Source organism: Podarcis raffonei, chromosome 3 (assembly GCF_027172205.1).
Source record: "Podarcis raffonei isolate rPodRaf1 chromosome 3, rPodRaf1.pri, whole genome shotgun sequence".
Lineage (NCBI taxonomy): Eukaryota > Metazoa > Chordata > Lepidosauria > Squamata > Lacertidae > Podarcis > Podarcis raffonei.
This window is the reverse complement of record NC_070604.1, coordinates 7837215-7864573: the sequence shown is the minus strand read 5'-3', so window position 1 is coordinate 7864573 and position 27359 is coordinate 7837215. Positions and strand designations below refer to the sequence as shown.

Below are 27359 nucleotides of genomic sequence, written 5' to 3'. Positions count from 1 at the left end.
CTAGTATATTATAAACTGTATAGATTTGATAGTGTCTGTACTTTTCTCTCTCAGTACTTACTTACTTGGTTATTCCCGAATAACCGAGTTGTGCTATGGTGTTTGTAGACATAGGTGTGTTTTATCCTTGAGTGACTTTTAATGTTCTTGGTGCCATCCTTTGCAGTTTCTCTGTGAGTGAAAAAACCCCCAAACCCAAATCCTTGTAAATTAAACAGAGTAAAAGAGGGTATGAACACTTCTACGCTGTTGTGACAATGTGATAAGCAGGTGCTTGGGATTAATACTAGATTTGATTTGGGGTTTTTTGAGATTTTACTCCAGATGTTACTGTGTGTTTAATTGGTTTTGGCTATTCCATTATTGGTATGTTGTATTTTTTATACAGTCAAACCTTGGTTCCCGAACAGCTTAGTTGCCGAACAAATCGGCTCCCAAATGCCACAAACCCAGAAGTAAGTGTTCTGGTTTGCGAATGTTTTTTTGGAAGCTGAATGTCCGAAGCGGCTTCCACTTGAGTGCAGGAAGCTCCTGCAGCCAATCGGAAGCTGTGCCAACAGTTTCAGGAGTCAAATGGACTCCCAGAATGAACTTAAGTTTGAGAACCAAGATACCACTCTAGTTTGTTACTCTGTGTGTGTGTGTGTGTGTGTGTGTGTGTGTGTGTGTGTGTGTGAGAGAGAGAGAGAGAGAGAGAGAGAGAGAGAGAGAGAGAGAGAGAATGAATGACCAATGAAAAGGGTTAAAGGACCTTCTGGAATACTGTGGGAAGTAGCATGGAGGAGGAATTGCTGGAGTAAGGGGTGCTAGGTGAAAATCACCACCCTTCCTCCAGTGAGAGCCTCTGCTTGAGACCCTTCCGCCAATCAAAGGAGCTCTGATATTTGCAGGAAGAGTATGTTTGGATCCAAATCACTGACTAGGCTCTCACTTTGACCAGTTACTGTGCTAAAAGCCTCAAAGATGACGAGGCTGGCACATGCTCATGGTAGCATTGTATACCCAGGTTCAGCACATAATTAGGCTTCGGGAACTGTACTGTGAAAAAGCAGTGTTTTTCTTCTGATCCACCTCCATGTTCTTTGCAATTAGCAGCTATGTTGGCTGCCAGCCACATAGAAATGTTGAGGATGTGTGCAGATTTAATAAAATAGCATAGCTTGTTGTGCAATTTCAAGTTGCTTGTACACCTTTAAGTGTAAGAGCAGAGCTATAGGATTTGGAGGCCCAGGTGGTATTGCCTTCACACCTTAGAGGTAATTGGGAGGATCTATGGTAGATAAAGTGATTCGAGCTGTGAATTAGGTTGTGAATTCTGTATCCGAAGACTTGCTAGCTGATGGAAAAATGTATCACCACCAAAGTGTCAGTTCTTTGGATAGGTACCTATTTGGGCTGGGAAGACTGGAGAGAGATAATCTGAACCTTTAGAACCACAAGCATTGTACCGCAGAAGTGGTTTAGTCATGCTGGCCACATAACCCAGAAAGCTGTCTGTGGACAAATGCTGGCTGCTTTGGCATGAAAGGGAGATGAGCGCCACAGCCCCATAGTCGCCCTTGGCTGGGCTTAACTGTCTAGGGGTCCTTTACCTTTACCTTTTTAGCCCTGGAAAAAGAGCACATCTGAGGATTCAGTTAAATCAAATGATTACCTAAATAGAATTCTTTTCAGGAGCCAAGAGCTTGTGTCTTTTTCTTTTTTTGTTCCAAGACTACCGTGAACTCTTATGCATTCTGCTCTGACTCAGCTGAAAGGCTACTGTAGAAATGTCCAATAAAGGTTATTGAGCATTTATTTTTCTAGAAAAAGAGGTGCTGGAACTCACCATGAACACCTCCCCTGTTCTCTTATAATGACAATGGCACCCACCTGAGAGGTGCTGGAACTCAGTTCTGGTGAGTTCCTGCTGAAAACAGCTCTGGAAATGTCATAATACAATAACATCAATCTAAGTCATTCTCACAATGCACACATTGAAATAAACAGGCTTGTTACTGCAATCCATTGATCTTAGTGAGTGTACTTTGAGTATTACCTGGTTGGCTAGTACTTATAGTGTTTCAGGGTGTTTTTTCCATAGCGTGGAAAATCTTGAGATGTATTTAGACTTGAACCTGTTCTGTTCTTACATATTTTATATGTAAATTTATTTACTCTTTTATTAGGAATTTTATTCTTACCTGCTGATGCTTTTCCTGGGAATAAATTCAGTATATCAGGAATTATTATTTATTATATTTCTGTCCCACTTTTCCTCCCAAAGCAGCCCATGGTGACAAACATCAAAACATTAAAGCAATGCAATTTTACATAAAAAATAAACATGTTAAAATATTTTAAAATAATCATTTAGAGCATCTAAAAACATTTAAATAATAATGTACCTCAATTTCAAGGTTACTATTTCCAGTAACTTTCAGGCATCAAATGCTTAAGTAAATAGGATGTTTCTGAATAGTCAATAATGAGGGATACAGCTTAGCAGGAAGGAGAGATCGTCTCTGAAAAGGCCTTGTTGCAGGTCTGTGCCAACAAGGCAGCAACCAGAGGTGGCACCACTACCTATTAATGACTTAGAATGAAATTTCTGGTGTATGTGGTTTTGGAAATAAAAACAGGAAACAAAAATAGTTATATAAAAGATTATTACTTAACTTCACAAACAGTCTATAAAGGTGCATTTTTAACTTTGTTTCCCCCTTTTTTTTCAGGGAAATGAGGCAAGCTACCCACTGGAAATGTGCTCACATTGTAAGTTCAAACCTACGTTAACACTTTTTTCTACTAAGCTATGATTTGAAGGCTCTATATAATGTAATTGTAACATCTTTATAACTTATTTCGTAATTGTATGAAGTATGTCTTAGTGCAGTTTTCAGTTATTGCTTTCTTATAATGTATGCTTCTTCACGTGAATGCTTGGGGTTGAATCCAACAACGTTTGTGCACAAGCAGAATGGAATTCCACTTGCGCAGTAAGACGTCCTCACACTTCACAATCAGTTTCAAAGGGTAGGGGATTGAACAGATCTTGGTGGTGTGGTGGGAGCGGGGCTGTGTGTGTGAGGGGAGAAGGAGATGAAATCCCATTGTGTAAGTGGAAGTACGCTTGCACAACATAGAATTGCACCCTTACGTATTTATGGTAGAGTCTAAACCAGCAATTAAAAACCCATGCTAATGTGCAGAATGTGCATCTATTCCAGTACATCATGTGTCATGCTAGCTGTTCAGAAGCCTCCTATATAGCCTGAGACCTGTGAATGTATCTGCCTTCCACATAGAATCATCTTGCCAGACAGGGCTTCCACCTCACACGAAGACACACTTTTCTCCCCAAGGACAAGACCCTCCCCCTGCTCATGTTGACACCGTATGTTTCAACACACGCACAACAGGGTTAGTTAGTAGGGCTGTTCAGTTCATGCCCCCCCCCCCCATTTCAATATGGATTTGGTAATCCGGATTGGCCCTGGGGTGATCCTGACTTGATTCCAGAATTGAGATGGTGATCAGGAAAAACTAATATTTGCAAATCTAAATAAAAAAAGAGAGACAAGACAATAAACTAACCACTGCTAATAGAATGAGGGCCTGGTAGTATAGGAAAGAATTACACGCACCAAGAGAACAGCTGTGCTTTCAAAAATAGGGCCAAAATTGGAGGAATGTGTGACACTGCCCTCAATAAGATAAGACGGACAAGAATTATTATTTTTAAAATAAGAGGATGGGACCGCTGGTTTTCTTCCATCCTTTCTTTCCCCAATCAAACATGGGTATAAGGCTGGAAAAGACTAGAGGAAACTCAGACAAGCTGAAATATTTAACAAAACCACCAAACTAACGGATCACCAACTTTTTCAAACATTCTTATATTGTGACTGCTCAGCATTTAGGAGACACTGAATTTGGGCTTTCGAATAATATTTCCTTTTACTCTAGATCTCGGAGGCTACCATTACCCCATGCACAGCACAAACTGGTTACACAGCCCCGGTTGTTAGGCTAAGACACCCTTCTGGGTTTCTTGAATATGACATGATTCTATGACATAAGAATGTAACTAAAGAACAGAACAGTTTTATTGGGTACCCTTTCAGTCTTTAGCCAGCAGGCCCAGCTCCTTTGAGTTCTCTCCCACTTTCCATTTTATCAAAGATCCATTTTTAAATTGTAAACCTTTTAAAAAAGGTTACATCTTGCCTTTTGTCATTTATAATCACAAAGTTGCACTATCTAGGTTTCAAGCATCTGCACTGGTTTCTTGTAGTCTTCTGGCCTTGATTCAAGAAGTTCTACATACTGAGGGGGATCACTTTATTTTCCTGTATCCTGACACAGTCATTGAAATTGAGCAGTTTAGAAGCGAAATGGTGTGCAGGAATGCATCTTTCACAGTAATTCCTACAATATTCCTATAGGCATGGCTTATCTTCTTTTCACAAATGGTGGTCTGCATAAAATCACCAGTGAATTCACTATTATGTTTTGATTTGAAACAAGAATTAATAAGTTCTATCTTCATCATAGTAGTTACTCCTGCACATGAATTTCATAAATTTTGAACAGCATAAATATACAAAGAGGTGGGCGGTTTCCTAGCTCCAAATTATACTTCAACTTTAGACACCTAAAGCTGGGTGTCTTCTGAAGGCAGTATGAGGTTTTCTTTATTACAGCAGAATTGACTGACTGCATTTGACAGCCCTTTTAATTATTTGCATGATACATTTAATCTTTTTAAAAATGTTATGTAACTCTTATGGGAAAATTCCAGAATAAAGTTCTGCTAGAATTAGTACTCTGACCACATTCAGACAGAGCAATCTTAACCCTTATCTAGGGAATGATTGGAACAGCTGAGCCACACCACCTTCACATTCAAAATTCTGGGTAAAAAGGGGGGGATGTTTTGAGGAGTGGTGCCAAGGTGCAGCAGAGGGACCCAGATCAGACCCCTTTTGACGGTGAAGCATCTCCCCCATCATTAGTGAGCCTGGGCTTCATTTTACCCCCCCAGAAACAAACACCAGAGAGTTAGAATTGCTCTCTCAAACTACCTTTTTCAATATGAGAATTCCTTGTTTTCTCACAGACACATTTGAATTCTGTTCAAAGGAGAAGTAAAACTGTAAATATAAAGCATTTTCTGCAGCCATCGTTGTTTATAAACTGCTATATGGCAGGTTTGGGTTTGTTTCCCTGTTAGATGCATGGCAGGTAAAGCTAAACTGTTTTACTCTGCCTTTCATTGTGACCACAACTTTTCAGGTGCTGATTTCTTGCAACAGTTGTAGTTTGAACAAACTTTTAAAAATCGATTGTGTTCCACCTTTTGAGGGAAATTTTTTAGCCAGACTTAGAAGTTTTTCAGTACTCATGCAGAAACGAGGTCCTGGAATGAAACCATGCCCATCCCATCAACCAAGAAAACAGATTTGATTTTCTTCTCTCCTGCATAAAAGACAGCTGTGGTGAATTCAGTTCAATGCAATCTAAGCTAGTATCTGAATAGCACCTTTTTTATTTCTACCTAAACACAAGGAATTGAAATTGATAAGAGATTTAATTGATTGAATTTCTTTTTGAATGATTATTAGCTGACTCCTTTTTGAAGATCCTGGATGATGTTATATACGGTTTAACAGAGCGAGTCTATGATAAAGCAGGGTGGATGTTTATATAGTTGAGCAGCCATGTGACTAGAATTAGCTAGTATTATCACCCCTTTGAACATTTGAGTCAGCATACAGTAGTTTATAGTGAGCTGTAAGGTTAAATGTGTCATGGCATGCCCTGTGAAAAAAGGTAAGCAATTTGAATTGGTAATGTTTAAAGCTAACCCTTTTGTATAGAAGTATGTAGAGTTACTATATACTTTTAAAGAAATACCACTGCATTACATTAAGTCATTGCTTCATATAAAATAGTACAGTGAACTGTTTCTAACAATATACTTTTTTCTCTTTCCTTCCACCCCAGTTGATGCAGATGAGATCAAACGATTGGGAAAGAGGTTTAAAAAGCTTGATTTAGATAATTCTGGTTCTCTGAGTGTGGAAGAGTTCATGTCTTTGCCTGAGTTACAACAGAATCCACTGGTACAACGAGTAATAGATATATTCGATACAGATGGGAATGGAGAGGTAGACTTCAAAGGTAAGAAGCCATTCTCTCTGGATATATTAAATTTAATATGTGAAAGCAGTGTGTTCACACTTGGACTCTAGTTAGAACATTCTGCTGAAACTTGGCTTTTTGGTTTTTTCCAGCGCAATCCTATACATGTCTGCTTTTTCAGTCCCATTGAGTTCAGTGAGACTTACTCCCAGGTAAATGTGTGTAGGATTGCAGGCATTGTTTGAATTAGTACATCCCATAGAATATGTGTGATTATTTGGTTCTTTGCTTGGGAAATGGTTCATGAAGTAAGGAGGAGGAAATGGAATAGTCACCATTTTGGGGTACTGTTTTATGAAATTTATGTTGCTGCTCAGTTGTTTGGTAAAGGACCTCTAATTTTCCAAGTGCATAGAAAGTTGTCTTTCCTTTAGCATTATAGGGAACATACCAATTTAAATAATGGTATTATGTAAGATCATTTCCCTTAAGATCTGACTTGTGACTAAGGCTGCAGTTTTATCACATACTTATGAGTAGTCCCTCGAACCCAGAGGGGTTTGCTTCTGAGTAGGCATGCATACGATTGTGAATGCTGACAACTTATGTGAGGCTGTTAACTGCCAGAACATATTTAAAAACTTGATTTTGGCTTCCACTTACTTAGGCTTGTTTGAAGAAAGTCATAATCCAGCAAAAGTTCAGCAATTTTTTTCCTGTTTCAATGGGAGGTATTTTAAACATATTCTTAATTCTCCCATTAATTCAATATTACTTAAAGGAGCTTTACTTTGGCTTCATAGAGTCCTAATTTGGGGGATATATTACATGACAGAAACTCAGCTCACATATTTGGCTATAGTAATCTTCACTAGTTATTGCTTGTCACTACAGGGTTTGACACACAAAATTTAGAATGTGAACATTGAAGCTCTTATTTTAAATTCAAAAATTGGTCATTATCTGACCTTAACTAGGATGTGAATTTCAAAAACATAAATAGCTGCTCCACTGAAATAATACATTTTTTCCGCAAACAGTGGCTGGATCTCGTGCAGGTATACAGATAGTGGCTTAGGTCTGTGAGTTGATAATATGCAATTCATAATCTCATTGTAGTAATCATCATTTAATGCCCTTGTTTCCTTTGTCAAATCTTAACTCTAATTTTTCTGTTTGCAGCATAGGTCCCAAGGGGGCAGGGTCTAGGAATGAGCAGCTTTCCTTCATACTAGTACTGGCTCAAGTTATTACCCAGAGTACCTGGGTAATGTGGAAATCTGGGGCCTTAATAGGATTATCCTTTCATCCATATGCACATCTGAACAATATTATCCATACATCCCCCCCCCCAACAAGGGAAGAGAAATAATAATAACCTGGAGTATATTTTATTTTAAGCATTTATATTCCACTTATTTGCACTACCAAGACACTTGGGCCTCCTGAGATAGGGCTGTATCTAATAGCACCTTCAAGCAATGAACTTGATCCTTCAGGAGGAACGCTATCCAGAACAGAGCACACAACCATTCCCAAATGAGACAAACAGTTTAAATAAAACTATGGAAGCAATACAAAGCAAGGGGTTCAGGAAGTTTTCTCCCTTCAGTTTTAAAGGGAAAGCATGCCAGGTACGGTAAACAGTAGCCTCACATTTGAAGATGGGTTTGTCTTTCCTAATACTCTACAACTAGATATTCCAGTGAGCACAACCCAGCTATACTGATTTGCTCTGCCTGAAGATATTCTTCTACCCAAGAAAGTATCAAAGATGTGCACAACTACGGAAGCCCTTTAGTTATGTTCTTATATTGCAGGACACTTACATTTGTATATTTTAAGTCACCACCTACTTTTAATTCAGCCTTGACATAGTTTCAAGCTTTTGGATAAGGTTAGGATTTGCATTTAAAGTGTCATTTGTGTGCAGCTTTTTAATGAAAATCCACAATATTACAAATTAGAAGGATGACTTTAGCACTTGAAAACTACATTATGTATGTTTAATAGTTAGAGGCCTGCTGCTCACATGCAGTTTTTCTACATATTTTTACTGAATTTGACTGGTGCCAAACTATAGTGACTATAAATATATGCTTGTCTGCCTCCCTTGTTAAAATGTAGAATATTTTTTACCTTGGAGGGAGTAGGTGGGGGACTTAGAAGTCATAGCGTCGGAAATGCAGTCAACTTTGGTTGGTTTCATTCTTTATTGCCACCTCGTTTAGTTGTCATAATATCAAGCCTCTAACTGTGAGTTGGAAACGATGGGTGCTTTTAGTTGGGGGCGTTACCTCAAAAACTTCTTATTCAGATCCAATTTTTGAGTGTACAATGGGCACACAATTATCCACACACTCTCATTCTTTCAGTCATGATGTTCCTTGCTTTTACACCACCTGCCGTCCCCATGAGTGGGCAGAGCTTGATGAAACCATATATAGACTGTTTTTCTGCCATTTCCTTCAGTCCTTCCCCTGCCCTTTGCTAACTTTTTTTGTTCTGGTCATGCCTGCAGATATTTCTATCCCTGTGCACACAGACCTTAAAAAGAAATCCAAGAAGTGCAAAAGAGCACAATTGTGAACATTATAAGCGTTAGCATGTTTCACAATAGGCAAAATGAAAGCAGGGGTGTTAACTAAGGCTTTCAGAGGGACATGGGTGGCGCTGTGGTCTAAACCACTGAGCCTTGGGCTTGCCGATCAAAAGGTCGGCGGTTTGAATCCCCATGGGGGGGTGAGCTCTTGTTGCTCGGTCCCAGGTCTTGCCAACCTAGCAGTTCGAAAGCATGCCAAGAAGCGCAAGTAGATTAATAGGTACCACTCCGGCGGGAAGGTAAACGGCATTTCCGTGCGCTGCTCTGGTTTGCCAGAAGCGGCTTAGTCATGCTGGCCACATGACCCGGAAAAAACTGTCTGCGGACAAATGCCAGCTCCCTTGGCCTGTAAAGCGAGATGAACACCGCAACCCCAGAGTCGTTCGCGACTGGACTTAACTGCCAGGGGTCCCTTTACCCTTTTAAGGCTTTAAGAAGAGTGATTAAGAGGTCTTTCACAACATTCCACTATATTGTTTTGAAAACTAGAAATGAGATTAGTCTCTGAGGAGTAATCCCCTACATGCTTTGTAGAGCTCATGAGAGAACAGTTGCTCTGAAATTTGCCTTCTGCAGGTGGTAGTTGGTGGAAATAGTTAGGCGCATCAAAACAGAATGGCTAGGTTATGCTCATGTGAGGAGCAAACACAAGTAAGGGTATGGTGATAAGGGGCCACTGACCAAAACATTACCAAGCATGTGGTGAAATAGGCCACCAGCCTGAAAGGAGCTATCACACTAGCAGTGACTGTGTATATATTCTCTGCAGAATGGATAAATGGAAATCAAACCAAGAAAAACTATGGACTGGCATTTTAAATTACTTTGTGTGGACACTGCAAAAAGTCTGTGGCAGCATCAGTTCCACCTGGAAGCACTCTACATATCTTAAATGAAAGCTGAGATTTTTATGAGTATTGTGAATCCCATAGGACGCTGTAGCACACAAAAACATTGACCAACCTAGGCAGACCACATTCAGGGTTGACTTCCTTCGAGAGAATGCTAGACATGCATCCACAGGGGGGAATTGTATGTTATGTAATATGTAAAATATTTTATAAATGTTCTTCTTCCCTTTATTCTGTAGAATTTATAGAAGGAGTCTCTCAGTTCAGTGTCAAAGGTGACAAGGAACAGAAGTTGAGGTGTAAGTATCAGATCTTTCCTTAGCTGGCAAATAAAGTTTGCAATTGGGCAGTTGGGGAGGGGGTGGATAAGAAAATCATTATTGAGATGTCTGTTCTGTAATAAAACAGTAAGTACTTTGAAATAACTTGAATATCAATTGAAAATCCTTAATTATGTGGAGAATGGAAAATTAACATACTAAATCTTTTCTACAGTTCAAGGTGAAATACACAGGCTTTGTGTTAGGAGTTGGTTTTTTTTGTAATTGAAAGTACCTTAGTGGGTGTTTTAGATCTGTAGGTGCATCACTAAAGCTTTTCTGGCCCTGTTTGTTTTTTACATAATGAAATATTGTGCCTGCAAATATTGTGTCATTTGCCAATAATAAAGCATAGAATGATTCTTCACCCCGCAGCCACCCATATAGATATACACCCCACTAGAGAATTCAGACTTAAAGCTGTCCTAGCATAGAAGGCTTTATCAGTTTCTCCTTCCCTCTGAAAAGCTGCTTCATAGGGTTGGGGAATCCTCTGGAACAGTGTGGGGCCTTTGAAAGCACATCAAAGTGCAAGTAGATAAATAGGTACCGCTCCGGCGGGAAGGTAAACGGCGTTTCCGTGCGCTGCTCTGGTTCGCCAGAAGCGGCTTCGTCATGCTGGCCACATGACCTGGAAGCTGTATGCCGGTTCCCTCGGCCAATAAAGCGAGATGAGCGTCGCAACACCAGAGTCATCTGCGACTGGACTTAATGGTCAGGGGTACCTTTACCAGGTAAAAATTGTTTTCCCAGACCCTGACTGGGAGCAAACGGGGCAACTCTAGATCAGCAGGGGTCAGCAAACTTTTTCAGCAGGGGGCCGGTCCACTGCCCCTCAGATCTTGTGGGGGGCCGGACTATATTTTTTTTGGGAAATGAACCAATTCCTATGCCCCACAAATTACCTAGAGATGCATTTTAAATAAAAGGACACATTCAACTCAGGTAAAAACACGCTGATTCCCGGACCTCCCGCAGGCCGGATTTAGAAGGCGATTGGGCCGGATCTGGGCCTTAGGTTGCCTAGCCATGCTCTAGATCCATCTCAACATGTTTAGTTAGAACTAAGACCCACTAATATAAGTGAAACATATTTCCAGCTAATTGGGTTTAGGGTTTCAACCAATGTAACCAACTCTGAAAGGGAGTACGCCAGTCACTTTGTAGCCAGACAATTACGGTGACATTATACAGTGTTTATGGGACGCGGGTGGCGCTGTGGGTAAAAGCCTCAGCGCCTAGGGCTTGCCGATCGAAAGGTCGGTGGTTCGAATCCCCGCGGCGGGGTGCGCTCCCGTCGTCTGGTCCCAGCGCCTGCCAACCTAGCAGTTCGAAAGCACCCCTGGGTGCAAGTAGATAAATAGGGACCGCTTACCAGCGGGAAGGTAAACGGCGTTCCGTGTGCTGCGCTGGCTTGCCAGATGCAGCTTGTCACGCTGGCCACGTGACTCGGAAGTGTCTGCGGACAGCGCTGGCTCCCGGCCTATAGAGTGAGATGAGCGCACAACCCTAGAGTCCGGCAAGACTGGCCTGAACGGGCAGGGGTACCTTTACCTTTTATACAGTGTTTAGGATTGAAATGGCACAGCTGATCTAATAGAAGCTATTTTTTCATATATCTCTGATACCCGATATGGCTGTAAAAAGACAAGATGTCTAGATGAAGTGTGTAACACCGATCTGCAGTAAAATGTTCCTGTCAAGTCTCTTCTTCACTCTTCCAAAGAAAATATAAATTTTCAAATATAAATTTTAAAAAATACCTGAAAGAAAGTTGATCTTCTGTCTTTGGAACTTCACTAAGTGGTGAAAGTAAGAGCCTTGGCTTCAATTAGGAAACTGAATGAATGTTATAAATAAATGCTATAAATACTCATTGACTTAGCTGCTAAGATAAAGAATGATTTATGAACATTCAACTGCTCAGAAGTTATAAAACAATCAGAATAAGTCTGTTGTGTTAATAGAAAACAGTGCAGAAAAGGAGAAAGGGTATCACCAGCGTGTGAGAGAAAGAAAACATTGAATGGGCCACAGAAGTCATATTTGCTACTGAGCTTTTCTTATCTTGCAGTTGCTTTCCGTATCTATGACATGGACAAAGATGGCTATATCTCCAACGGGGAGCTCTTCCAGGTTCTGAAGATGATGGTTGGGAACAATCTCAAAGATACCCAGTTGCAGCAAATTGTAGACAAAACCATAATAAATGCAGATAAAGATGGTGATGGAAGAATATCCTTTGAGGAATTCTGTGCTGTAAGTTCATTTTTAGTAAAATATGTTCATATACACATTTTTCATTTTCAACTTTGCCCTTGCAGATGATGTCGTTATTTCCTAGAAAATAACCCATTTAACTTATTCCATTGTTTTCTTCAACATTCATCTTAAACTCTTTACAGGATAACGTATTAATTTTGCTTTAAGCCCTTCCCATTTTAAGACTCCTTATTGACTCAACTGTCCTCTGGCAGTTCTTTTCATTCACATCATATGGGCATTCTGGAGACTTGACATAATTATCCTCCTGCTACTGATTGCTTCATTTATCATAGATTAAAGCTTCCCCACATTCAAATGTTTTAGGTCTTCAGATGTGAGAAAAATTAGGTTGGCTACAAGAATCTGTTGCAAAACTAAGTTGTAATTTCATTCTGTGCTAATTATACCCACTTGGTAATTTAGGGGTGAGCAGGCCACTTAGACTGCCCACCTGTCAATTGCCTGATGTCATTATGACATGAGGTGAGCAATTTTTCCTCCGCAGCGTGCAAATCATACTACAAAAGGAAATACAAGCCAATCGCTGCTTGAAGTTGCTGCTCAACAGCTTGATAGGCTGTGACTCCAAGCCAGTTTCCTGTACCATGTTCCCATGGAGAACTCAGTTGTACAGCCTGTCCGGTGGGCTTGAAGTCTCAACCTGTCAGCTGATAGGCAGTGGCTTTAAAGCCCACTGGAGCCCCTCTTGCCCCACTATGCACACAGTCCGCAGCCTGTGGGGAACTCTGTAGCCTAGCTGTCCCCACGCTTTCTCTCACTGCCGATCACAAGCCTCCATTATCAATGCACAACTGAGAACACACTTTTAAGGCTCCCAGTTGTATCCTGGCAACAATATCTCTACGTGCCCCACACTTGATTCTGTGCTAATTATACCCACTTGGATTAATATGTTGGCAGGTGGTCTTTTTTTTTTTAATTGGTATCGTTGGCCAAATTGGCACCCATATAGGGCCCAATAAGGCCCACGAGCCAGACCTTTAATGCCATAACTGTCTTGCATACTGTTTTTGACTCATTACTTAGGGTTGTAGCCAAGGAAGCCATTATAATATTATAATAATAATAATAATAATAATAATAATAATAATAATAATAATTATTTATTATTTATACCCCGCCCATCTGGCTGGGCCTCCCCAAAATACAGTAAAATATCACACATTAAAAACTTCCCTGAACAGGGCTGCCTTAAGATGTCTTCTGAATGTCAGGTAGTTGTTTATCGCTTTGACATCTGCTGGAAGGGCGTTCCGCAGGGTGGGCGCCACTACTGAGAAGGCCCTCTGCCTGGTTCCCTGTAGCTTTGCTTCTCGCAATGAGGGAACCGCCAGAAGGCCCTCGGCGCTGGACCTCAGCATCTGGGCAGAATGATGGGGGTGGAGACGCTCCTTCAGGTATACTGGACCGAGGCCGTTTAGGGCTTTAAAGGTCAGCACCATTGCTTCGATGGAAAGATTTCTGCTCATGCACAGAACTTTGCCTCCCTTTCCTTCTGCCCACATAATCCCTGAAAGGTTGGGGGGAAAGCCCAGAGCAGATTTGGGGGTGTGCGCACTGGAGGCATGTGGGAGGAAGAGGGAGGTATCTTTGCATGAACAGAAGTTGTTCCACAACTACAACCCTGAATTTATGGAAACGGACCTTTCTTGAGGTGAGAGTCTATTTCTGTGAAGAGCAGATCAGAATCAGTTGATTTAAATTACCAGCCGATACTCTACTCTCTTGTGAATTCTCATATAATATTCTTCTATCAACATTTCAGGTTGTAGGAGGCCTAGATATCCACAAAAAGATGGTGGTAGATGTGTGACTCTTTAGGACACCACCCAACACTTTTGCTTTCTTCTCCATCTCTGAAGATCTGCTCAAGACGTCCAGCAACGCTCTCTGTGTATTTAAATGGAAGTATTTTTCTCTGTGAAGCCACATTTTCCAACATGAGCCTCATGAAGCCAACTAAGTGTTATTGAACTTTTATTCTCTCAATAACTCAAGTGTAGCACTTTAAAGTCTGAAGGACAGCAAGATGGGAAGAGCATATCAGTGTGGTGGAGAAAGGGAAGGGGGTTGGCTTTTTAATTTATTTTTCTCATCTTTTATAACAAGAAAATATCTATCTATATATATGTGTGTATTTATATATAGATATATATGTAGCTTTCTATATGTAGTAGTTAAGTGGGCTTTAATTTAATATACTTGATTCAGAAACAAAAATAGAGTACAAAGTGCCAAGCAGAACATTAACACTTCAATATATGGATATACATCTTTACTTTTATGTCACACAGTTTTATATATATATAGTAGAAGAATGTAAAGTTTTAAATGGTTGTTAGGTCAACTCTTTCCTTTTTCCTGTGACTATTTCAAATATTTATATATTGACTGGCAGAGAAAGCATTGTTTCCTGTTAATTTCCCTAATTACATTTTTGTAAGACAGGAAACTGAAGTTTGTTTATATACCTGTTGATATATTACCAGGGACTGCATCTTTGCTCGATAGCTCTCAGTACAGTTCTACTTATTAGGATGAGAAAATGTAATTTAATGTTAATGCCAAGAACTAGTCCTTGTGTGCAAATAGGATTTAAAAGATGCTTATGGCCATTTCATCCCTTCACTTACTAAATGGATGCAGTTGTACATAATATACCCTTAGTAAGCATCAGCTGTGATCCATTAAGTCTAGATAGAACAGTTGAAAGTATTTGCATTTGTTTCTCAGCACTTAGCTTAATTAAGAATTTAGGATTAACAAGACAATTGTATAGCGTTCCCATTGCACAGTGAGACTATAAAACCTTTCTTGCCATTAAGTTATGTCCCAACCATATAGATTCTTTTATGCATTTAATGTAGTAGTTCCAAGTTGCATAAATAAACTGGTAATATTTTATATATGTGTATATAGGATTATTACGGATATTACGGGGGAAACATTAACCAATGCCATAGGGAAGGAGGAAAGCTTCACTTTATCTAAATTTATACCTCTTGTTCTTCTCCAGCATTTGGAGAGGGTTTTTCTTTCTCTAGATTTGTCCATATCATGACTTGTAATGGATAGTAACTTTATATGTGTGATATAAAAGTAGCGAGCCATGTTCTACAACTTTATATCATCCCTTTCCTTTTCTGCAATGGTACTATTGGCTAGAAGAAAAACATTCATTCGACTTTTAGGATAGCGCACCCTTTCCTGTGTAGCAGTTTTTCCTATTTAAAAGGTTTTAAAATTGGCAATGGAAAGGGCAGGTTGTATGGACTTAAAATCAGCTGCCTGCCTGCCTGCCATAGCTGTTCCTTCAACTGAGTGCTGCACATCATGGGCTCTGTCTGTGAGAGAGAAATCCAGGTGCTTGGTGTCCTTGCATGACATGAAGTTTTGCATGTAGATCGATTTGAAACGTTCCTCTTGTTTACATGATTTGCATAATTTAAAACGATAATGTTGCCAAACTTTGGTAAATGTTAAAAACAGAGAATCTCCACTACATGTAACTTTCTTCTTCTGGATCAGTCCGTGGCTTAGAATCCCAGCCAGTGGTGGTATCTGTTCCAGTGTCAACTGCCATGTGCTCTGCTTCAAGGGGGAACTAGTCTTTTGTGAATTTTTTGTACATAAGTATTTGTTACAAACATTTTAGCAAATGCTTTCTATTTCTTAATTGCTTGTGCATATCCTGGCTGGCGTTATAGAAAAATAGTGCTAACATTACTTTCTTATTGGGGGATGAGCCTTTTTTTTTTTTTTTTAGTTTGTGTGTGGAAAATGCGTTATGTTGAATGTTTAGATTTTCCTCTGCATGCTACATCATACACTGTTGGAACTATAGGAACCTTCATACTGTATGAATAAAAAATAAAATATTTGAACTTTACCATAGAATTGTTGAAGCTTCTATAGAACAGGCAAGTAAACGCAAAACTAAAACATTTCCCCTGATTTCAGGTTTAATATGCCAGTTATGTGTTTATGCATAAATCCCAAGCAGTATTTCACCAAATAATCAGTGTCAGATATTCAGCTGCCTCTGACTTACCATATTTTTTGCTCTATAAGACTCACTTTTTCCTTCCTAAAAAGTAAGGGGAAATGTGTGTACGTCTTATGGAGCGAATGCAGGCTGCGCAGCTATCCCAGAAGCCAGAACAGCAAGAGGGATTGCTGCTTTCACTGCGCAGCGATCCCTCTTGCTGTTCTGGCTTCTGAGATTCAGAATATTTTTTTTTCTTGTTTTCCTCCTCCAAAAACTAGGTGCGTCTTGTGGTCTGGTGCGTCTTATAGAGCGAAAAATACGGTACCTTCTTGGGATGCTACTGTGTTAGTCAAAACTTCCTGAACAAAAGTAACTTGTAGCAAGCTGGTGGAGATATATAAATAGTCTTACTAATAAGACAGTGGGATGTAAAACCTTAATCATAACTTCAAGTGTAATTTGGACTACAATTTAATGTACACACACCGGCCATCAATACTGGCTTGGATGCAATGACATTCATGCATGATTAGAAAGCACTTCCTAAATGCAGAACAGGACACATTTCTCCTGAGCTACATTATAGAGTTCCAACACTCTTGACTGGGCTTTTGAGTACGCAGGCCTAAAGACCAAGTTCAGCACCCATGGAAAAGCTCTTTTTGCATCCCAGGGGGGACACCAATACAGGAGTGAGATCTGTACCGTACCCCTCAGCATAGTAACCAATTCCTGTTCAAACTACTTAAACTGTGTTCAGTAATTTACATAAAGCTTTCATGGGGGTGTGAGTTTAACTGCTGCATCGACAAATTGGTTGAGGTGATGCATTCACTGTCTTGTCATTTAAAGCCCAGTATCTTTAGTCTTAGGGACGCGGGTGGCGCTGTGGGTTAAACCACAGAGCCTAGGACTTGCTGATCAGAAGGTCGGCGGTTCGAATCCCTGCGACAGGGTGAGCTCCCGTTGCTCAGTCCCTGCTCCTGCCAACCTAGCAGTTCGAAAGCATGTCAAAGTGCAAGTAGATAAATAGGTACCGCTCCGGAGGAAAGGTAAACGGCGTTTCTGTGCGCTGCTCTGGTTCGCCAGAAGCAGCTTAGTCATGCTGGCCACATGACCTGGAAGCTGTATGCCGGTTCCCTCGGCCAATAAAGCGAGATGAGCACCGCAACACCAGAGTCGGGTCACGACTGGACCTAATGGTCAGGGGTCCCTTTACCTTTAGTATTCACAATACTTAAACTGGGGTGTGAAGAATTATTGTAGGGTAGCTTATCGGGTGCATTGTGTCCTATTAAGAGGAGATGTAAATTAGCCATCTAATGCAGTGTTTAAAACGGTCATAGCCCAAATACAGTAGACAGACTATGGCTAGTTTCTAATTTGACGGGTATCCGTGGTGGAGGTGAGTTTCCATGTCAACACACATCTCACTGGTCCAACATCTGCTACCGAACACTGCTAGGATACAAGTAATGTTGTGGGATCACTGCATAGAATTATCAAATTGGACATTCACGTTGAAACACTGAGGTGTTAGGCAAGTTGGCTATAGCAAAACTTTTGCTTGCCATCTTTATTACATATGCTCATCAGACAATATGTCTGCTTGAGAACACAGTTACACTCTTTCCTACACCCATGTTGGAGTGAAGAGTTGCCACAGGCTTTTTTCTTCAGTCCCACTGTTTCTGTATACGAGTTATTGTACAGAAAATCCATTTAGCTTCAAATCCAGCATTGTTCGTCTTAAAACCTTTCTGCCGCTCTGCTGGCCACTGCTCTAATATTGCCATAAACCTTTGATGGAGGACTTCCTATAGAAGAAAGCAAAGTATTAGTACTGCTGATAATGAAATTCAGCACTTAAAATGAAAATATAATTGATACCAGTATTGATCTTACTAGACAATCCTAAGACATAAGATGAACATGCACACAAAAGTCATGCTGCTAAGGAATAGGAAAAATGATTAAAAATAGATAAAACCATGAGTACTAATATATTCAAAAGAAGCAGCTTTCAAACAAGTATTTAGAGATGCGTAGCCCTGTAGATAGTAGTACAAAAGCTGCCTCTGAACCTAATTTCCTTCTGTATGGATACTAATAGTTATACCTAGCTCTTACTACCATTCCGGATTATTAAAGTCATAAGTAATTATTTCTGCTCAGAAATGTAATGTCTCGGCCATCAATAGAAGCAAAGCCAGTTAAAAGTCCTAGCCCAAAGCAGGGCTCTTTAAATCCAGATTTCCATTTGTTAAAAGAGGCTTACCTAAGATGAGGTTGCAGATTGCTGTTCGTGCCATTTTAATGTTCTGGAAAGACCCTAAAATATGAACTTTCCTGTAATGAAAATAAGAAGTTTTACTTTACATGTGGAATGTACAGTATTTAGGAATATTTGACTAATACTTGAAAAAAATATTTTTAGTGACCCCAAAGGACCAAACCAATCTCACATTGGTAGAATCGGCACCTGACTGAACTGTGCCTCCATAAGGAGAGATTTCAGTCATCTATCAAGATGCTCAGCACTTTCCAAATCCTAAGCATTAAAAGTAGCCATGGCATCGTCTTGTCCTCATCTACTTCATTTCAGATCCACTTTGCTGCACTGCATGATAACAACCACACCATCTACCGTAGCACACCGAGGGGGGTGGCAGCGGCGGCTGAAGAATCCATCTTAATTGGGGCTAATCCATTCTTTACTTAGTGCTGTATCATGAGGAATAATTGTCACAAGAAAACATACACAGCTTTTTGAAATTGAGAAAATATACCTAGAGGTTTCGTCAGCTGCCTAGTAAATGACGTAGCCAGATAGCGTCTTACTGCCTATTCAGGGTCCCCTACAATCACTTTTAAAAAGTCTTGTCCAGATAGAACGTTGCACGGAAAGTACACCAATTCATATTCATACCACAAGAAAATGTTATAGGCTACTGGATTATACTTACGAGTCTGCAAGAACTATTCGTGTTCTGGTCACATTTTCAATAGTGAATTTTGTTTTTCCACCTTTCCCAGCAATTCTTCCTATTGCTCTAGAAAGATGATCTCCTTTTAACGGCTTGACTAAAGAGAAAAGGTCAATGTTACTTCATCGTACAAATTTTTCCAACTGGTCCGAAATAAGTTTGTTCTGGGCTCAATGAATGATATGGGTGAATGCGATGTTGAACAACTAATGCTCAGTAGCTGTGAACCAAGTTAATCTCTTGAATAGGAGATCACTGAGAACCACATGAGAATGAAATACTTTTAAATGTTTATTCCAAAATGAATAATCAAATTGAAGCAAGCTATTTGAAATTAGTAACACTTAGAACTGTTAACTGTTAAAACTAAGGCTGCAAGCTTTAACAGCGAGATCAGACAAATAAAGTTAAGGACACACAGGCTCTGCAATCATTTTATGTGTTGTTATAACAGTGAAGGAAAATGATATTTAAAACAGCCTTTCATTTTAATAGCGAGCAGTAGCGTTTGTTACTTAAGTGTAAGTGCTTACACATTCCTCAGTAACTGAAAAATGCACCTATACTGAGGTTTTGAAAACACAAGACCTTAAAAATAAAAGACTCACCATCTGTTACTTCAAAGGATTCCAGAAAAAGGTCATCTAATCTGATGAGAGCAAGTGCATCCTGGAAGAGAGTTGTGGAATTTGAAACTTTGTATAAGAAACAAAAAAATACTTCTCAAAAAAACAGTAATCTTACAGGGCAGGCACAAGACCTAATTAGGGACAGTATGAAAATTAGAACAAAAATAGAACTGACTGGCAGCGGCTTCTGAATTTTCCTTTGTAGCATGGCTAAAATGGGTCACCTGACGTGGGTGACATCCAGTGATTGACAGTCCTGTGAAAATGGCTCATAGGAGGTTGAAGAACCCAGGATATAAAGGGCAAGGCAATGTCACAATAGCAGGTGTGATGAGGACTTCTTCCTTTGCTCCCCCAATCTGTCCTATGGGGTTCCTCTGTAGCCTTCTTAGACTTTACCGACTGGTGGGGTCTGCGTTGCTCCCGGACGGGAGGAAGGAAGTCAAATGACACTGAGGTTGTTTCAGAGAAAGTTTATTCTGCTCTCCGGATAGCAGAAGGCACTTGCGTGGTCAGCCCACAGCAAGTCCAAAGAAATGAGAAATTTCATGCAGTATATATATCCTCCAGACACCCTCTCCCCCCTTCGCCAGGAATCCAAGCACGTCAGCTTATACACGTAAGTTGACATCCATGACCATAAACACTTGTTCCTGTTCCGGCACTCTTGACCATAAAAGGTTGTTCCTTTCCTATACTCTTATCTTGGGGCAGGAGGTCACCAACTCCTGGTGCCGTTCCCGGGTCTCTTGTCAGACTTGACAAGGTCTGTGCATCTTTGTGGTCAGGATGTAAGATAAGACACAGACGTGCCATCCCTGCTCTACTCGGAACTGGCAAGGCCACTCATTGCCGTCACGGACTGATAAGGGAGAGGGCTTTGAGCACTTGTTTATACAGCTGGGTTTTCTGTTTATACATTGACTCAAGAGCTCAAGTTAATGCATTTTAGAAATGCTCCCTTGGAGAAGGAAAAATGTGGAGTTTGGGTCCCGTTTCAGACTGACTGCACAGAAACCCATTCCTTCGCCTCAAACAGATTTTTTGGGGGGGTTGGTGGGCATGGAGAATGCAGGAGGAAGAAGGGATGTCTCACTACCAAAAGCCCAGTGCATGGAGGACACCACAGTTGGCTATCATTTGTAGCTTTTAAAAATACAAGTTCCACAACAGGAGAATTAAGGTATATTAGCAAACATTAAGGAAAACTTTCCAAAGTCAATATTAATCTGGTACTTTTGCTCCTATTTTTAAACCATCACCTTTGTTTTAAAAACCTGGAAACATCCACTCTGGCAAAACATATTCCCCTTTTGACTACAAAGCACCCCAAAGAAAACAGCTTTAATAAATTCTAAAACAGAAATCATACATGAAAGTCAAGCATGCAAATCTCAGTGCAGGGATGGCTGGAAGACAGCACAACAATACAAAGTCAATTTCTTCATTTGGCTAACAGATTGTTAAATCTCCATTGTTCAAAAGACAAAAGAAATACTTTACCCTATGCATGCCAGAGAATCTGTTTAAAAACAAGTAACTCACCTCAACTTGAAATCCAAGTAGAAAAGCTTTCACAAAATCAACTGCTTTTGTCAAAGCACCTACGTCTTTTGTTTCTTTACAAGTCTAGAAGAGAAAATAAGTTGTTAAGGTTTGGGCAATGGAGCGCTGGGAGATTTAGTATACAAGCTGCTAGTCTCTACATCATTCAACTTAAAAAACAAGCTCTATGCTTCCATTAACACAAAGGCACCTGCTACATTAACACCTGCTCCTCCTACAGAAGCATATGCTGACAACTCCCAATGGTCAACTTCACCTTACTTTTACCCATTCCTAAATCTGTATTATATTTACCCTTACAAAAACACTCTGCAACAATACATAATGATTTTGTAAGGTCATTTCAAACTGTTTTATTCCGCATTGAAAGTTAACTCTCCACGATGAACGGCTCAGATCTAAGTTGTGTTACTAAGAAAGAAGTGAGGTTCTCCTGAGATTAATGGAACTTCCAGAGCACTGATTTATCCACTAACCTCAATGACTCTGCCCCAATAGCCTCATTATTTAATTTAGCTAGTTAAACAGGAGAATCCATTCTGTCTGGTTTCGGCTTTATCTGGGATCCGCTGCAACTGCTCCAATGCCAGCCACCAAATGGCACTGCTGAGACTATAGTGCTTAAATCCAGCCCACTACTACCTGCTGAACTTTTTCACTAGGAACTAGGGCCTGACCCTGTCTCCCACCCTGGTGTTGTGTCACGTCTTTTTAGCCTGTAACTGCTGTGTGAGCCCTTTTCAGCTAAGGGGGGGGGGGAGAGACATGCTTTCATTAAATAGCAAATACTAGGTTACAAAGCACCAGATGACATGACATGGGAAGAGGCTGCTTGATTGCAGGCAGTTCTCCTCATCCCAGGGCCAAAGACCTCATACATTAACTAGCACCTCCCTCTCTGCTACCATCAATTCTGCTCAACACATTCTGGGCAGCAAAGGGCATGCTGAATTTGGGACAGCCAATTGTCTGCTTGTGACTAAATTTGCCCCTTAACTCATAGTTTAATTAGAATGGACATGGGATTAGTTCAGCAGTCAGGTTTTCAAGTCTTTCCTATCTATCAATTATTCCTCCTGGCATGAGGAGACACAGGAGAAAGGAGAGGGGCAGGCACAAATGAGCATTGTGCCACTGTACACTCTTTGGTCACGATGGCTTACCATTATACGTTCTAGGAAAACACATCCTACAGCTCACCTTTATCTCTACATTCCTTGTTTTTAAATTAAACCTAATTTGAAGCTGTAAGTGTTCTACAATAGGTGTAAAAATTTTCATCCAGTTTTCTTTCAGAGGTGTGTATCTGTTTGGTGGCACAGAAATTTTCCTCACTTCACCTTTTCCACCCTATAATAAAAGACCAAAAAAGAAAGAAAGAAATGTTGGTTTTAAGAATTTTTATTATATTAACTGTACACTTCTCTGAGAAAGCTTTTTTTTAATGAAGTATATAAATTCCTATGTGTACAAATAAATAAGATCCCTTTGCACCAGAATCTAAATTGCATGACAAGTAAAATTACTCTTAAGTATTCAATTCAATGATTATCTTAATGTTTTGCTTTCAATAACCTTAGGAAAACCGTGGCTAGTAAGCCCAGTTGACTTATTTTTGCTCAAAACTTTTACTTTAAGTCTGATAGGTGTTGTTGTTCAGGTAACCAAGTTTATACTGACCTAACAAGATTCTAACCAAGATTCAGGTTTGGGGAATATTCACATACTAAATGCTGAATCCTTCCAAAATGACAATTTTCAACCATAATTTGTCTCCCTGCAACACCCATGAATTCAGAAATGGGGAGGCAGAATAACAGCAAAAACCTAGTCAATAATTTAAGGTTTGGTCATAACCCATTGAGTGACCTGCATTGGCCAAGGCAGGATTTGCATCAGAATGCAGAACCAAACCAGTGTCAGCAACTAAGAAATATAAGTTAATCACCAGGTTACAGTTGCCACAACATTCTGTGTAGTCGCCATTTCCCCCCCATAATAAGGTTTATTGTTATTATTAATTTCATTTATATTCAGCTTTATATTTTAAAGAGAAAAAAATCAAAGTGGTTTACAACACATTAAAACATCAAATAAAACAATCAAGAATAAAATAAGGAGAAGATGTCCAAAGATCAGCCAGCTGGCAGCAGTGTCTCTTGATGCTGGGACATGTGGGGGCATGTCTGAAGCAGAAAACACACCAGTCAGATGGAGATGTCCATTGCCAAAACTGGCGACAAGACATCTTCACTTGTTGGTAGCAAATGGACCCACACCAGTCGCAAAACGCAACTGGAGCCTGAGGAATTTCAAGCACTGAACCAAATCAAGGTCTAATCACAGTACCCCGTGTCAAGTAATTCACTATGATACAAGTGCCCGTTACATCTCAAAACACAGAATCATAGAATTATAGAGTTGGAAGGTACCCAGGGGGCCATTTATTTTATTTATTGAATTTATATACTGCCCTTTACCTGCATATTGCAGGGCAGCGCACAGAATAAAATCAAAATACAAAACCACAAAATACATAATCAAAATAAAAGCAGCAACAACCTAATACGCTCCCTCCACAAAACCTCACATTTTCAAAGAGGATAGGATGTCAGTCAAATCAACCAAAGGCCTAGTTAAAAAGGAACATTTTTGCCTGGTGCCTAAAGATGCGTAATGAAGGTGCCAGGCAAACGTCCCTGGAGAGAGCATTTCAGAGATGGGGAGCCTGTTCTTCTCTTGCCACCCTCCAGACCTGTATGACTCCTGGCACAAGGTGGGGTGGGAAAAACCAACTGTACTTCACTTGAAAATGATAGCTGCACCCAGGACTTGCAATACCCAAAGATTTTCCATTACATGATGCAAGATCTTCTCGTATGATCATCATGCAGAAAGTGTAGTGCAGTGACTAATGTTTCCTACTCTTTGAAAGATTCCATCAACGGTGTTTCCAAAAAAATTTTACACATCACTTGGGAAGACAGGTGAACAATGCCAGTGTACTGGAAGAAGCAAAGATCACCTGTGTCAAACCAATGATTCTTCAACATCAACTTCATTGGACTGGTCATGTTGTGTGGATGCCTGATTGTCGTCTTCCAAAGCAACTAACTTAAAAATGAACTGAAAGGGTCTGGTGGTCAACAAAAAAGGTTTAAAGACTCTCTCAAGGCAAATCTAAAAAAAAAAAATGTAGTATAAACACCAACAATTGGGAAACACTGGCCTGTGAGCGCTCCAATTGGAGAACAGCCTTTACCAAAGGTGTCATGGGCTTTGGAGACACTCAAACTCAGGATGACAGAGAGAAAGGTGCTAAGAGGAAAGCAAATTTGGCACACCCTCACTGTGATCAACTTCTGCCCGGGAAACTATGACCCTGCCGACAGAGGTCCGTATAGTTAAAGCTATGGTTTTCCCAGTAGTGATGTATGGAAGTGAGAGCTGGACCATAAAGATGGCTGATCGCCGAAGAATTGATGCTTTTGAATTATGGTGCTGGAGTAGACTCTTGAGAGTCCCATGAACTGCAAGAAGATCAAACCTCTCCATTCTTAAGGAAATCAGCCCTGAGTGCTCACTGGAAGGACAGATCGTGAAGCTGAGGCTCCAATCCTTTGGCCACCTCATGAGAAGAGAAGACTCCCTGGAAAAGACCCTGATGTTTGGAAAGATAGAGGGCACAAGGAGAAGGGGACAGCAGAGGACGAGATGGTTGGACAGGGTTCTTGAAGCTACAAACATAAGTCTGACCAAACTGCGGGAGACAGTGGAAGACAGGAGTGCCTGGCGTGCTCTGGTCCAGGGGGTCACGAAGAGTCGGACACGACTAAACGACTAAACACCACCACTGTGGAAGGACATGTGGGTCCAGAATTGGCCTCCACAGTCACTTACGGACCGTGTTAATGGAAGACAATCTTACTTGGCTAAAAGCGATTGCCAAAGAAGAAGAAGTGACTGGGGCAGGCATTGTTACCGAACAAACATGGCTGCTTTGTCTAACACATAGCCCCTCCTCTCCCCAACCAGGTATGCCCTGGTCCCTCCCCAAAAATTATCCAGAGTCTTGGGGGAAACCCCAAAACAAATTCAAGGTGAGAGGAGCAGAAGGAGGGGAGAGCAACCCATTTTATTTGGGCTAGGGAGATGCTATCTGGCCACGTCATTTACTGGGCAGCTGACGAAACCTCTAGGTATGTTTTCTCAACAAATATACAAAAGGACTAGGGAGGGCAGGGTTCGAATCTCCCCTTCAGCCATGAAACTCATTGGGTGACGTAGGGCCTGACCTACCTCACAGGGTGGTTGTGGGGATTTGCATGAGGAGGAAAACCACGCGAAGCACCTTGGAAGGAGCACAGCTCTATAAGCAGATCAATACGTCACAGATCAATACGTCACAGATCAATACGTCACAGAAATAAAGACGAAGCCCGAGGCGGGACGTGGCCCCTGAGCCGCCCTCGCAGGGCCTGGAGGGCCCGACGGGCCGCACGAGCCTCTCCCCGACTCACCCCGAGAGCCTCTCCGCGGAGAGGGGGGAAATCCGGCCGCTTGAGGGGCGGAGGGCCCTCGGCCGTCTCCATGGCGCCTTCCTGGCGCTCGCACGCGCGCCGCTTCCGCTTGCGGACCCGCGTGAAGCCTTCGCCGGCCGCCTGCGCCTCCATGGCCGCGGGCGGCTCCGCGACCCCGCTCTCGCCGGCAGAGCCCTCCATGCCGAGTCCGCGGGGCACGCCGAAAGGAAGGGGCGGGGCCGGCGGCCTGGGAAACGTCATCGCGCCCGCGACGTCACTTCCGCCGCTCTAGTTTCCCCCTTTCGCGCGCTCTATCGTCTTGCGGCCTCCTCCCCCCCCCCCATTGAATAGTAGTAGCAATAATTAACGACAACAATAGTAGAATCATGCATGTCGAAGAGACCATGAGGGTCATTTGGCCTAACCCCCTGCAATGCAGGAATCCGAAGTAGGGCTTCAAAAACCCTGAGAGTCTCTTGCGCTACCAACTGAGCTATTAACCAGGCATAGGCAAACTCGGCCCCCCAGATGTTTTGGGACTACAGCTCCCATCATCCCTGACCACTGGCCCTGTTAGCTAGGGATGATGGGAATTGTAGTCTCAAAACATCTGGAGGGCCAAGTTTGCCTATGCCTGCTATTAACTAACAACAACAACAAGCAGTACAGTACATTCAATTTCTACGCTGATCTAAAAGGGGGCATATATACTGAAAGAAGGGACACGGGTGGCGCTGTGGGTTAAACCACAGAGCCTAGGTCTTGCCGATCAGAAGGTAGGCGGTTCGAATCCCCGCAATGGGGTGAGCTCCCGTTGCTCGGTCCCTGCTCCTGCCAACCTAGCAGTTTGAAAGCACCTCAAAGTGCAAGTAGATAAATAGGTACCGCTCCGGCGGGAAGGTAAACGGCGTTTCTGTGTGCTGCTCTGGTTCGCCAGAAGCGGCTTAGTCATGCTGGCCACATGACCCGGAACTGTCTGCGGACAAACGCCAGCTCTCTTGGCCAATAAAGCGAGATGAGTGCCGCAACCCCAGAGTTGGCCACGACTGGACCTAATGGTCAGGGGTCCCTTTACCTTTACCTATACTGAATGAGGTAACTGTTAGGTGGATTTGTAGCTGGTTGACTGACTTAACCCAAAGAATGGTCAGAAATGGTGTGTCATAATCTGGGGGGGGGCAGTGACAAACTCATCCAATCTGAAGATGACACTAGACTGGGAGAGGTAGCTAATGCTGCAGAAGACAGAATCTGGATTCAAAATGAATTTTACAGATTAGAGAGCTGGGCTCAAACTAACAAAATTAATTGCAACAAATGTAAAGTTTTGCACTTAAGCTGGAAGAACCAGACACACAAATATCAATCAATCAATCTTTATTACGGTCCAGAGACCCGACAAAACAAATACAGTGGTACCTCAGGTTAAGAACTTAATTCGTTCTGGAGATCTGTTCTTAACCTGAAAGTGTTCTTAACCTGAA

The 27359-nt window shown here is 41.4% G+C and overlaps 2 protein-coding genes and 1 long non-coding RNA gene across 5 annotated transcripts in view; 1 reads left to right on the top strand and 2 right to left on the bottom strand.

Moving 5' to 3' along the window:
- PPP3R1 (protein phosphatase 3 regulatory subunit B, alpha) overlaps nt 1–15358 on the top strand; it is a 41859-nt gene extending 26501 nt beyond the window's left edge. For all 3 annotated transcript variants that reach the window (XM_053380468.1, XM_053380469.1, XM_053380470.1), the window contains 5 exons: nt 2715–2754; nt 5989–6165; nt 9819–9878; nt 11974–12158; nt 13951–15358. In XM_053380468.1, the coding sequence (XP_053236443.1) occupies nt 2715–2754; nt 5989–6165; nt 9819–9878; nt 11974–12158; nt 13951–13998 (510 nt within the window). In that variant the 3' untranslated portion in view covers nt 13999–15358. The remainder of the gene's footprint in view (nt 1–2714; nt 2755–5988; nt 6166–9818; nt 9879–11973; nt 12159–13950) is intronic.
- LOC128409932 (uncharacterized) overlaps nt 15225–27359 on the bottom strand; it is a 158316-nt gene continuing 146181 nt past the window's right edge. Inside the window, exon 2 of the long non-coding RNA XR_008329346.1 lies at nt 15225–17040. This is a non-coding gene — a long non-coding RNA (uncharacterized LOC128409932). The remainder of the gene's footprint in view (nt 17041–27359) is intronic.
- PNO1 (partner of NOB1 homolog) lies at nt 17708–26161 on the bottom strand. Its single transcript, XM_053380467.1, has 7 exons — nt 25876–26161; nt 22556–22705; nt 21335–21418; nt 19769–19829; nt 19140–19257; nt 18452–18522; nt 17708–17990 (listed from the first exon to the last, which is right to left on the bottom strand). The coding sequence occupies exons 1-7, from the start codon at nt 26134–26136 to the stop codon at nt 17923–17925; spliced, it is 813 nt and encodes a 270-aa protein (XP_053236442.1). The 5' UTR covers nt 26137–26161; the 3' UTR covers nt 17708–17922.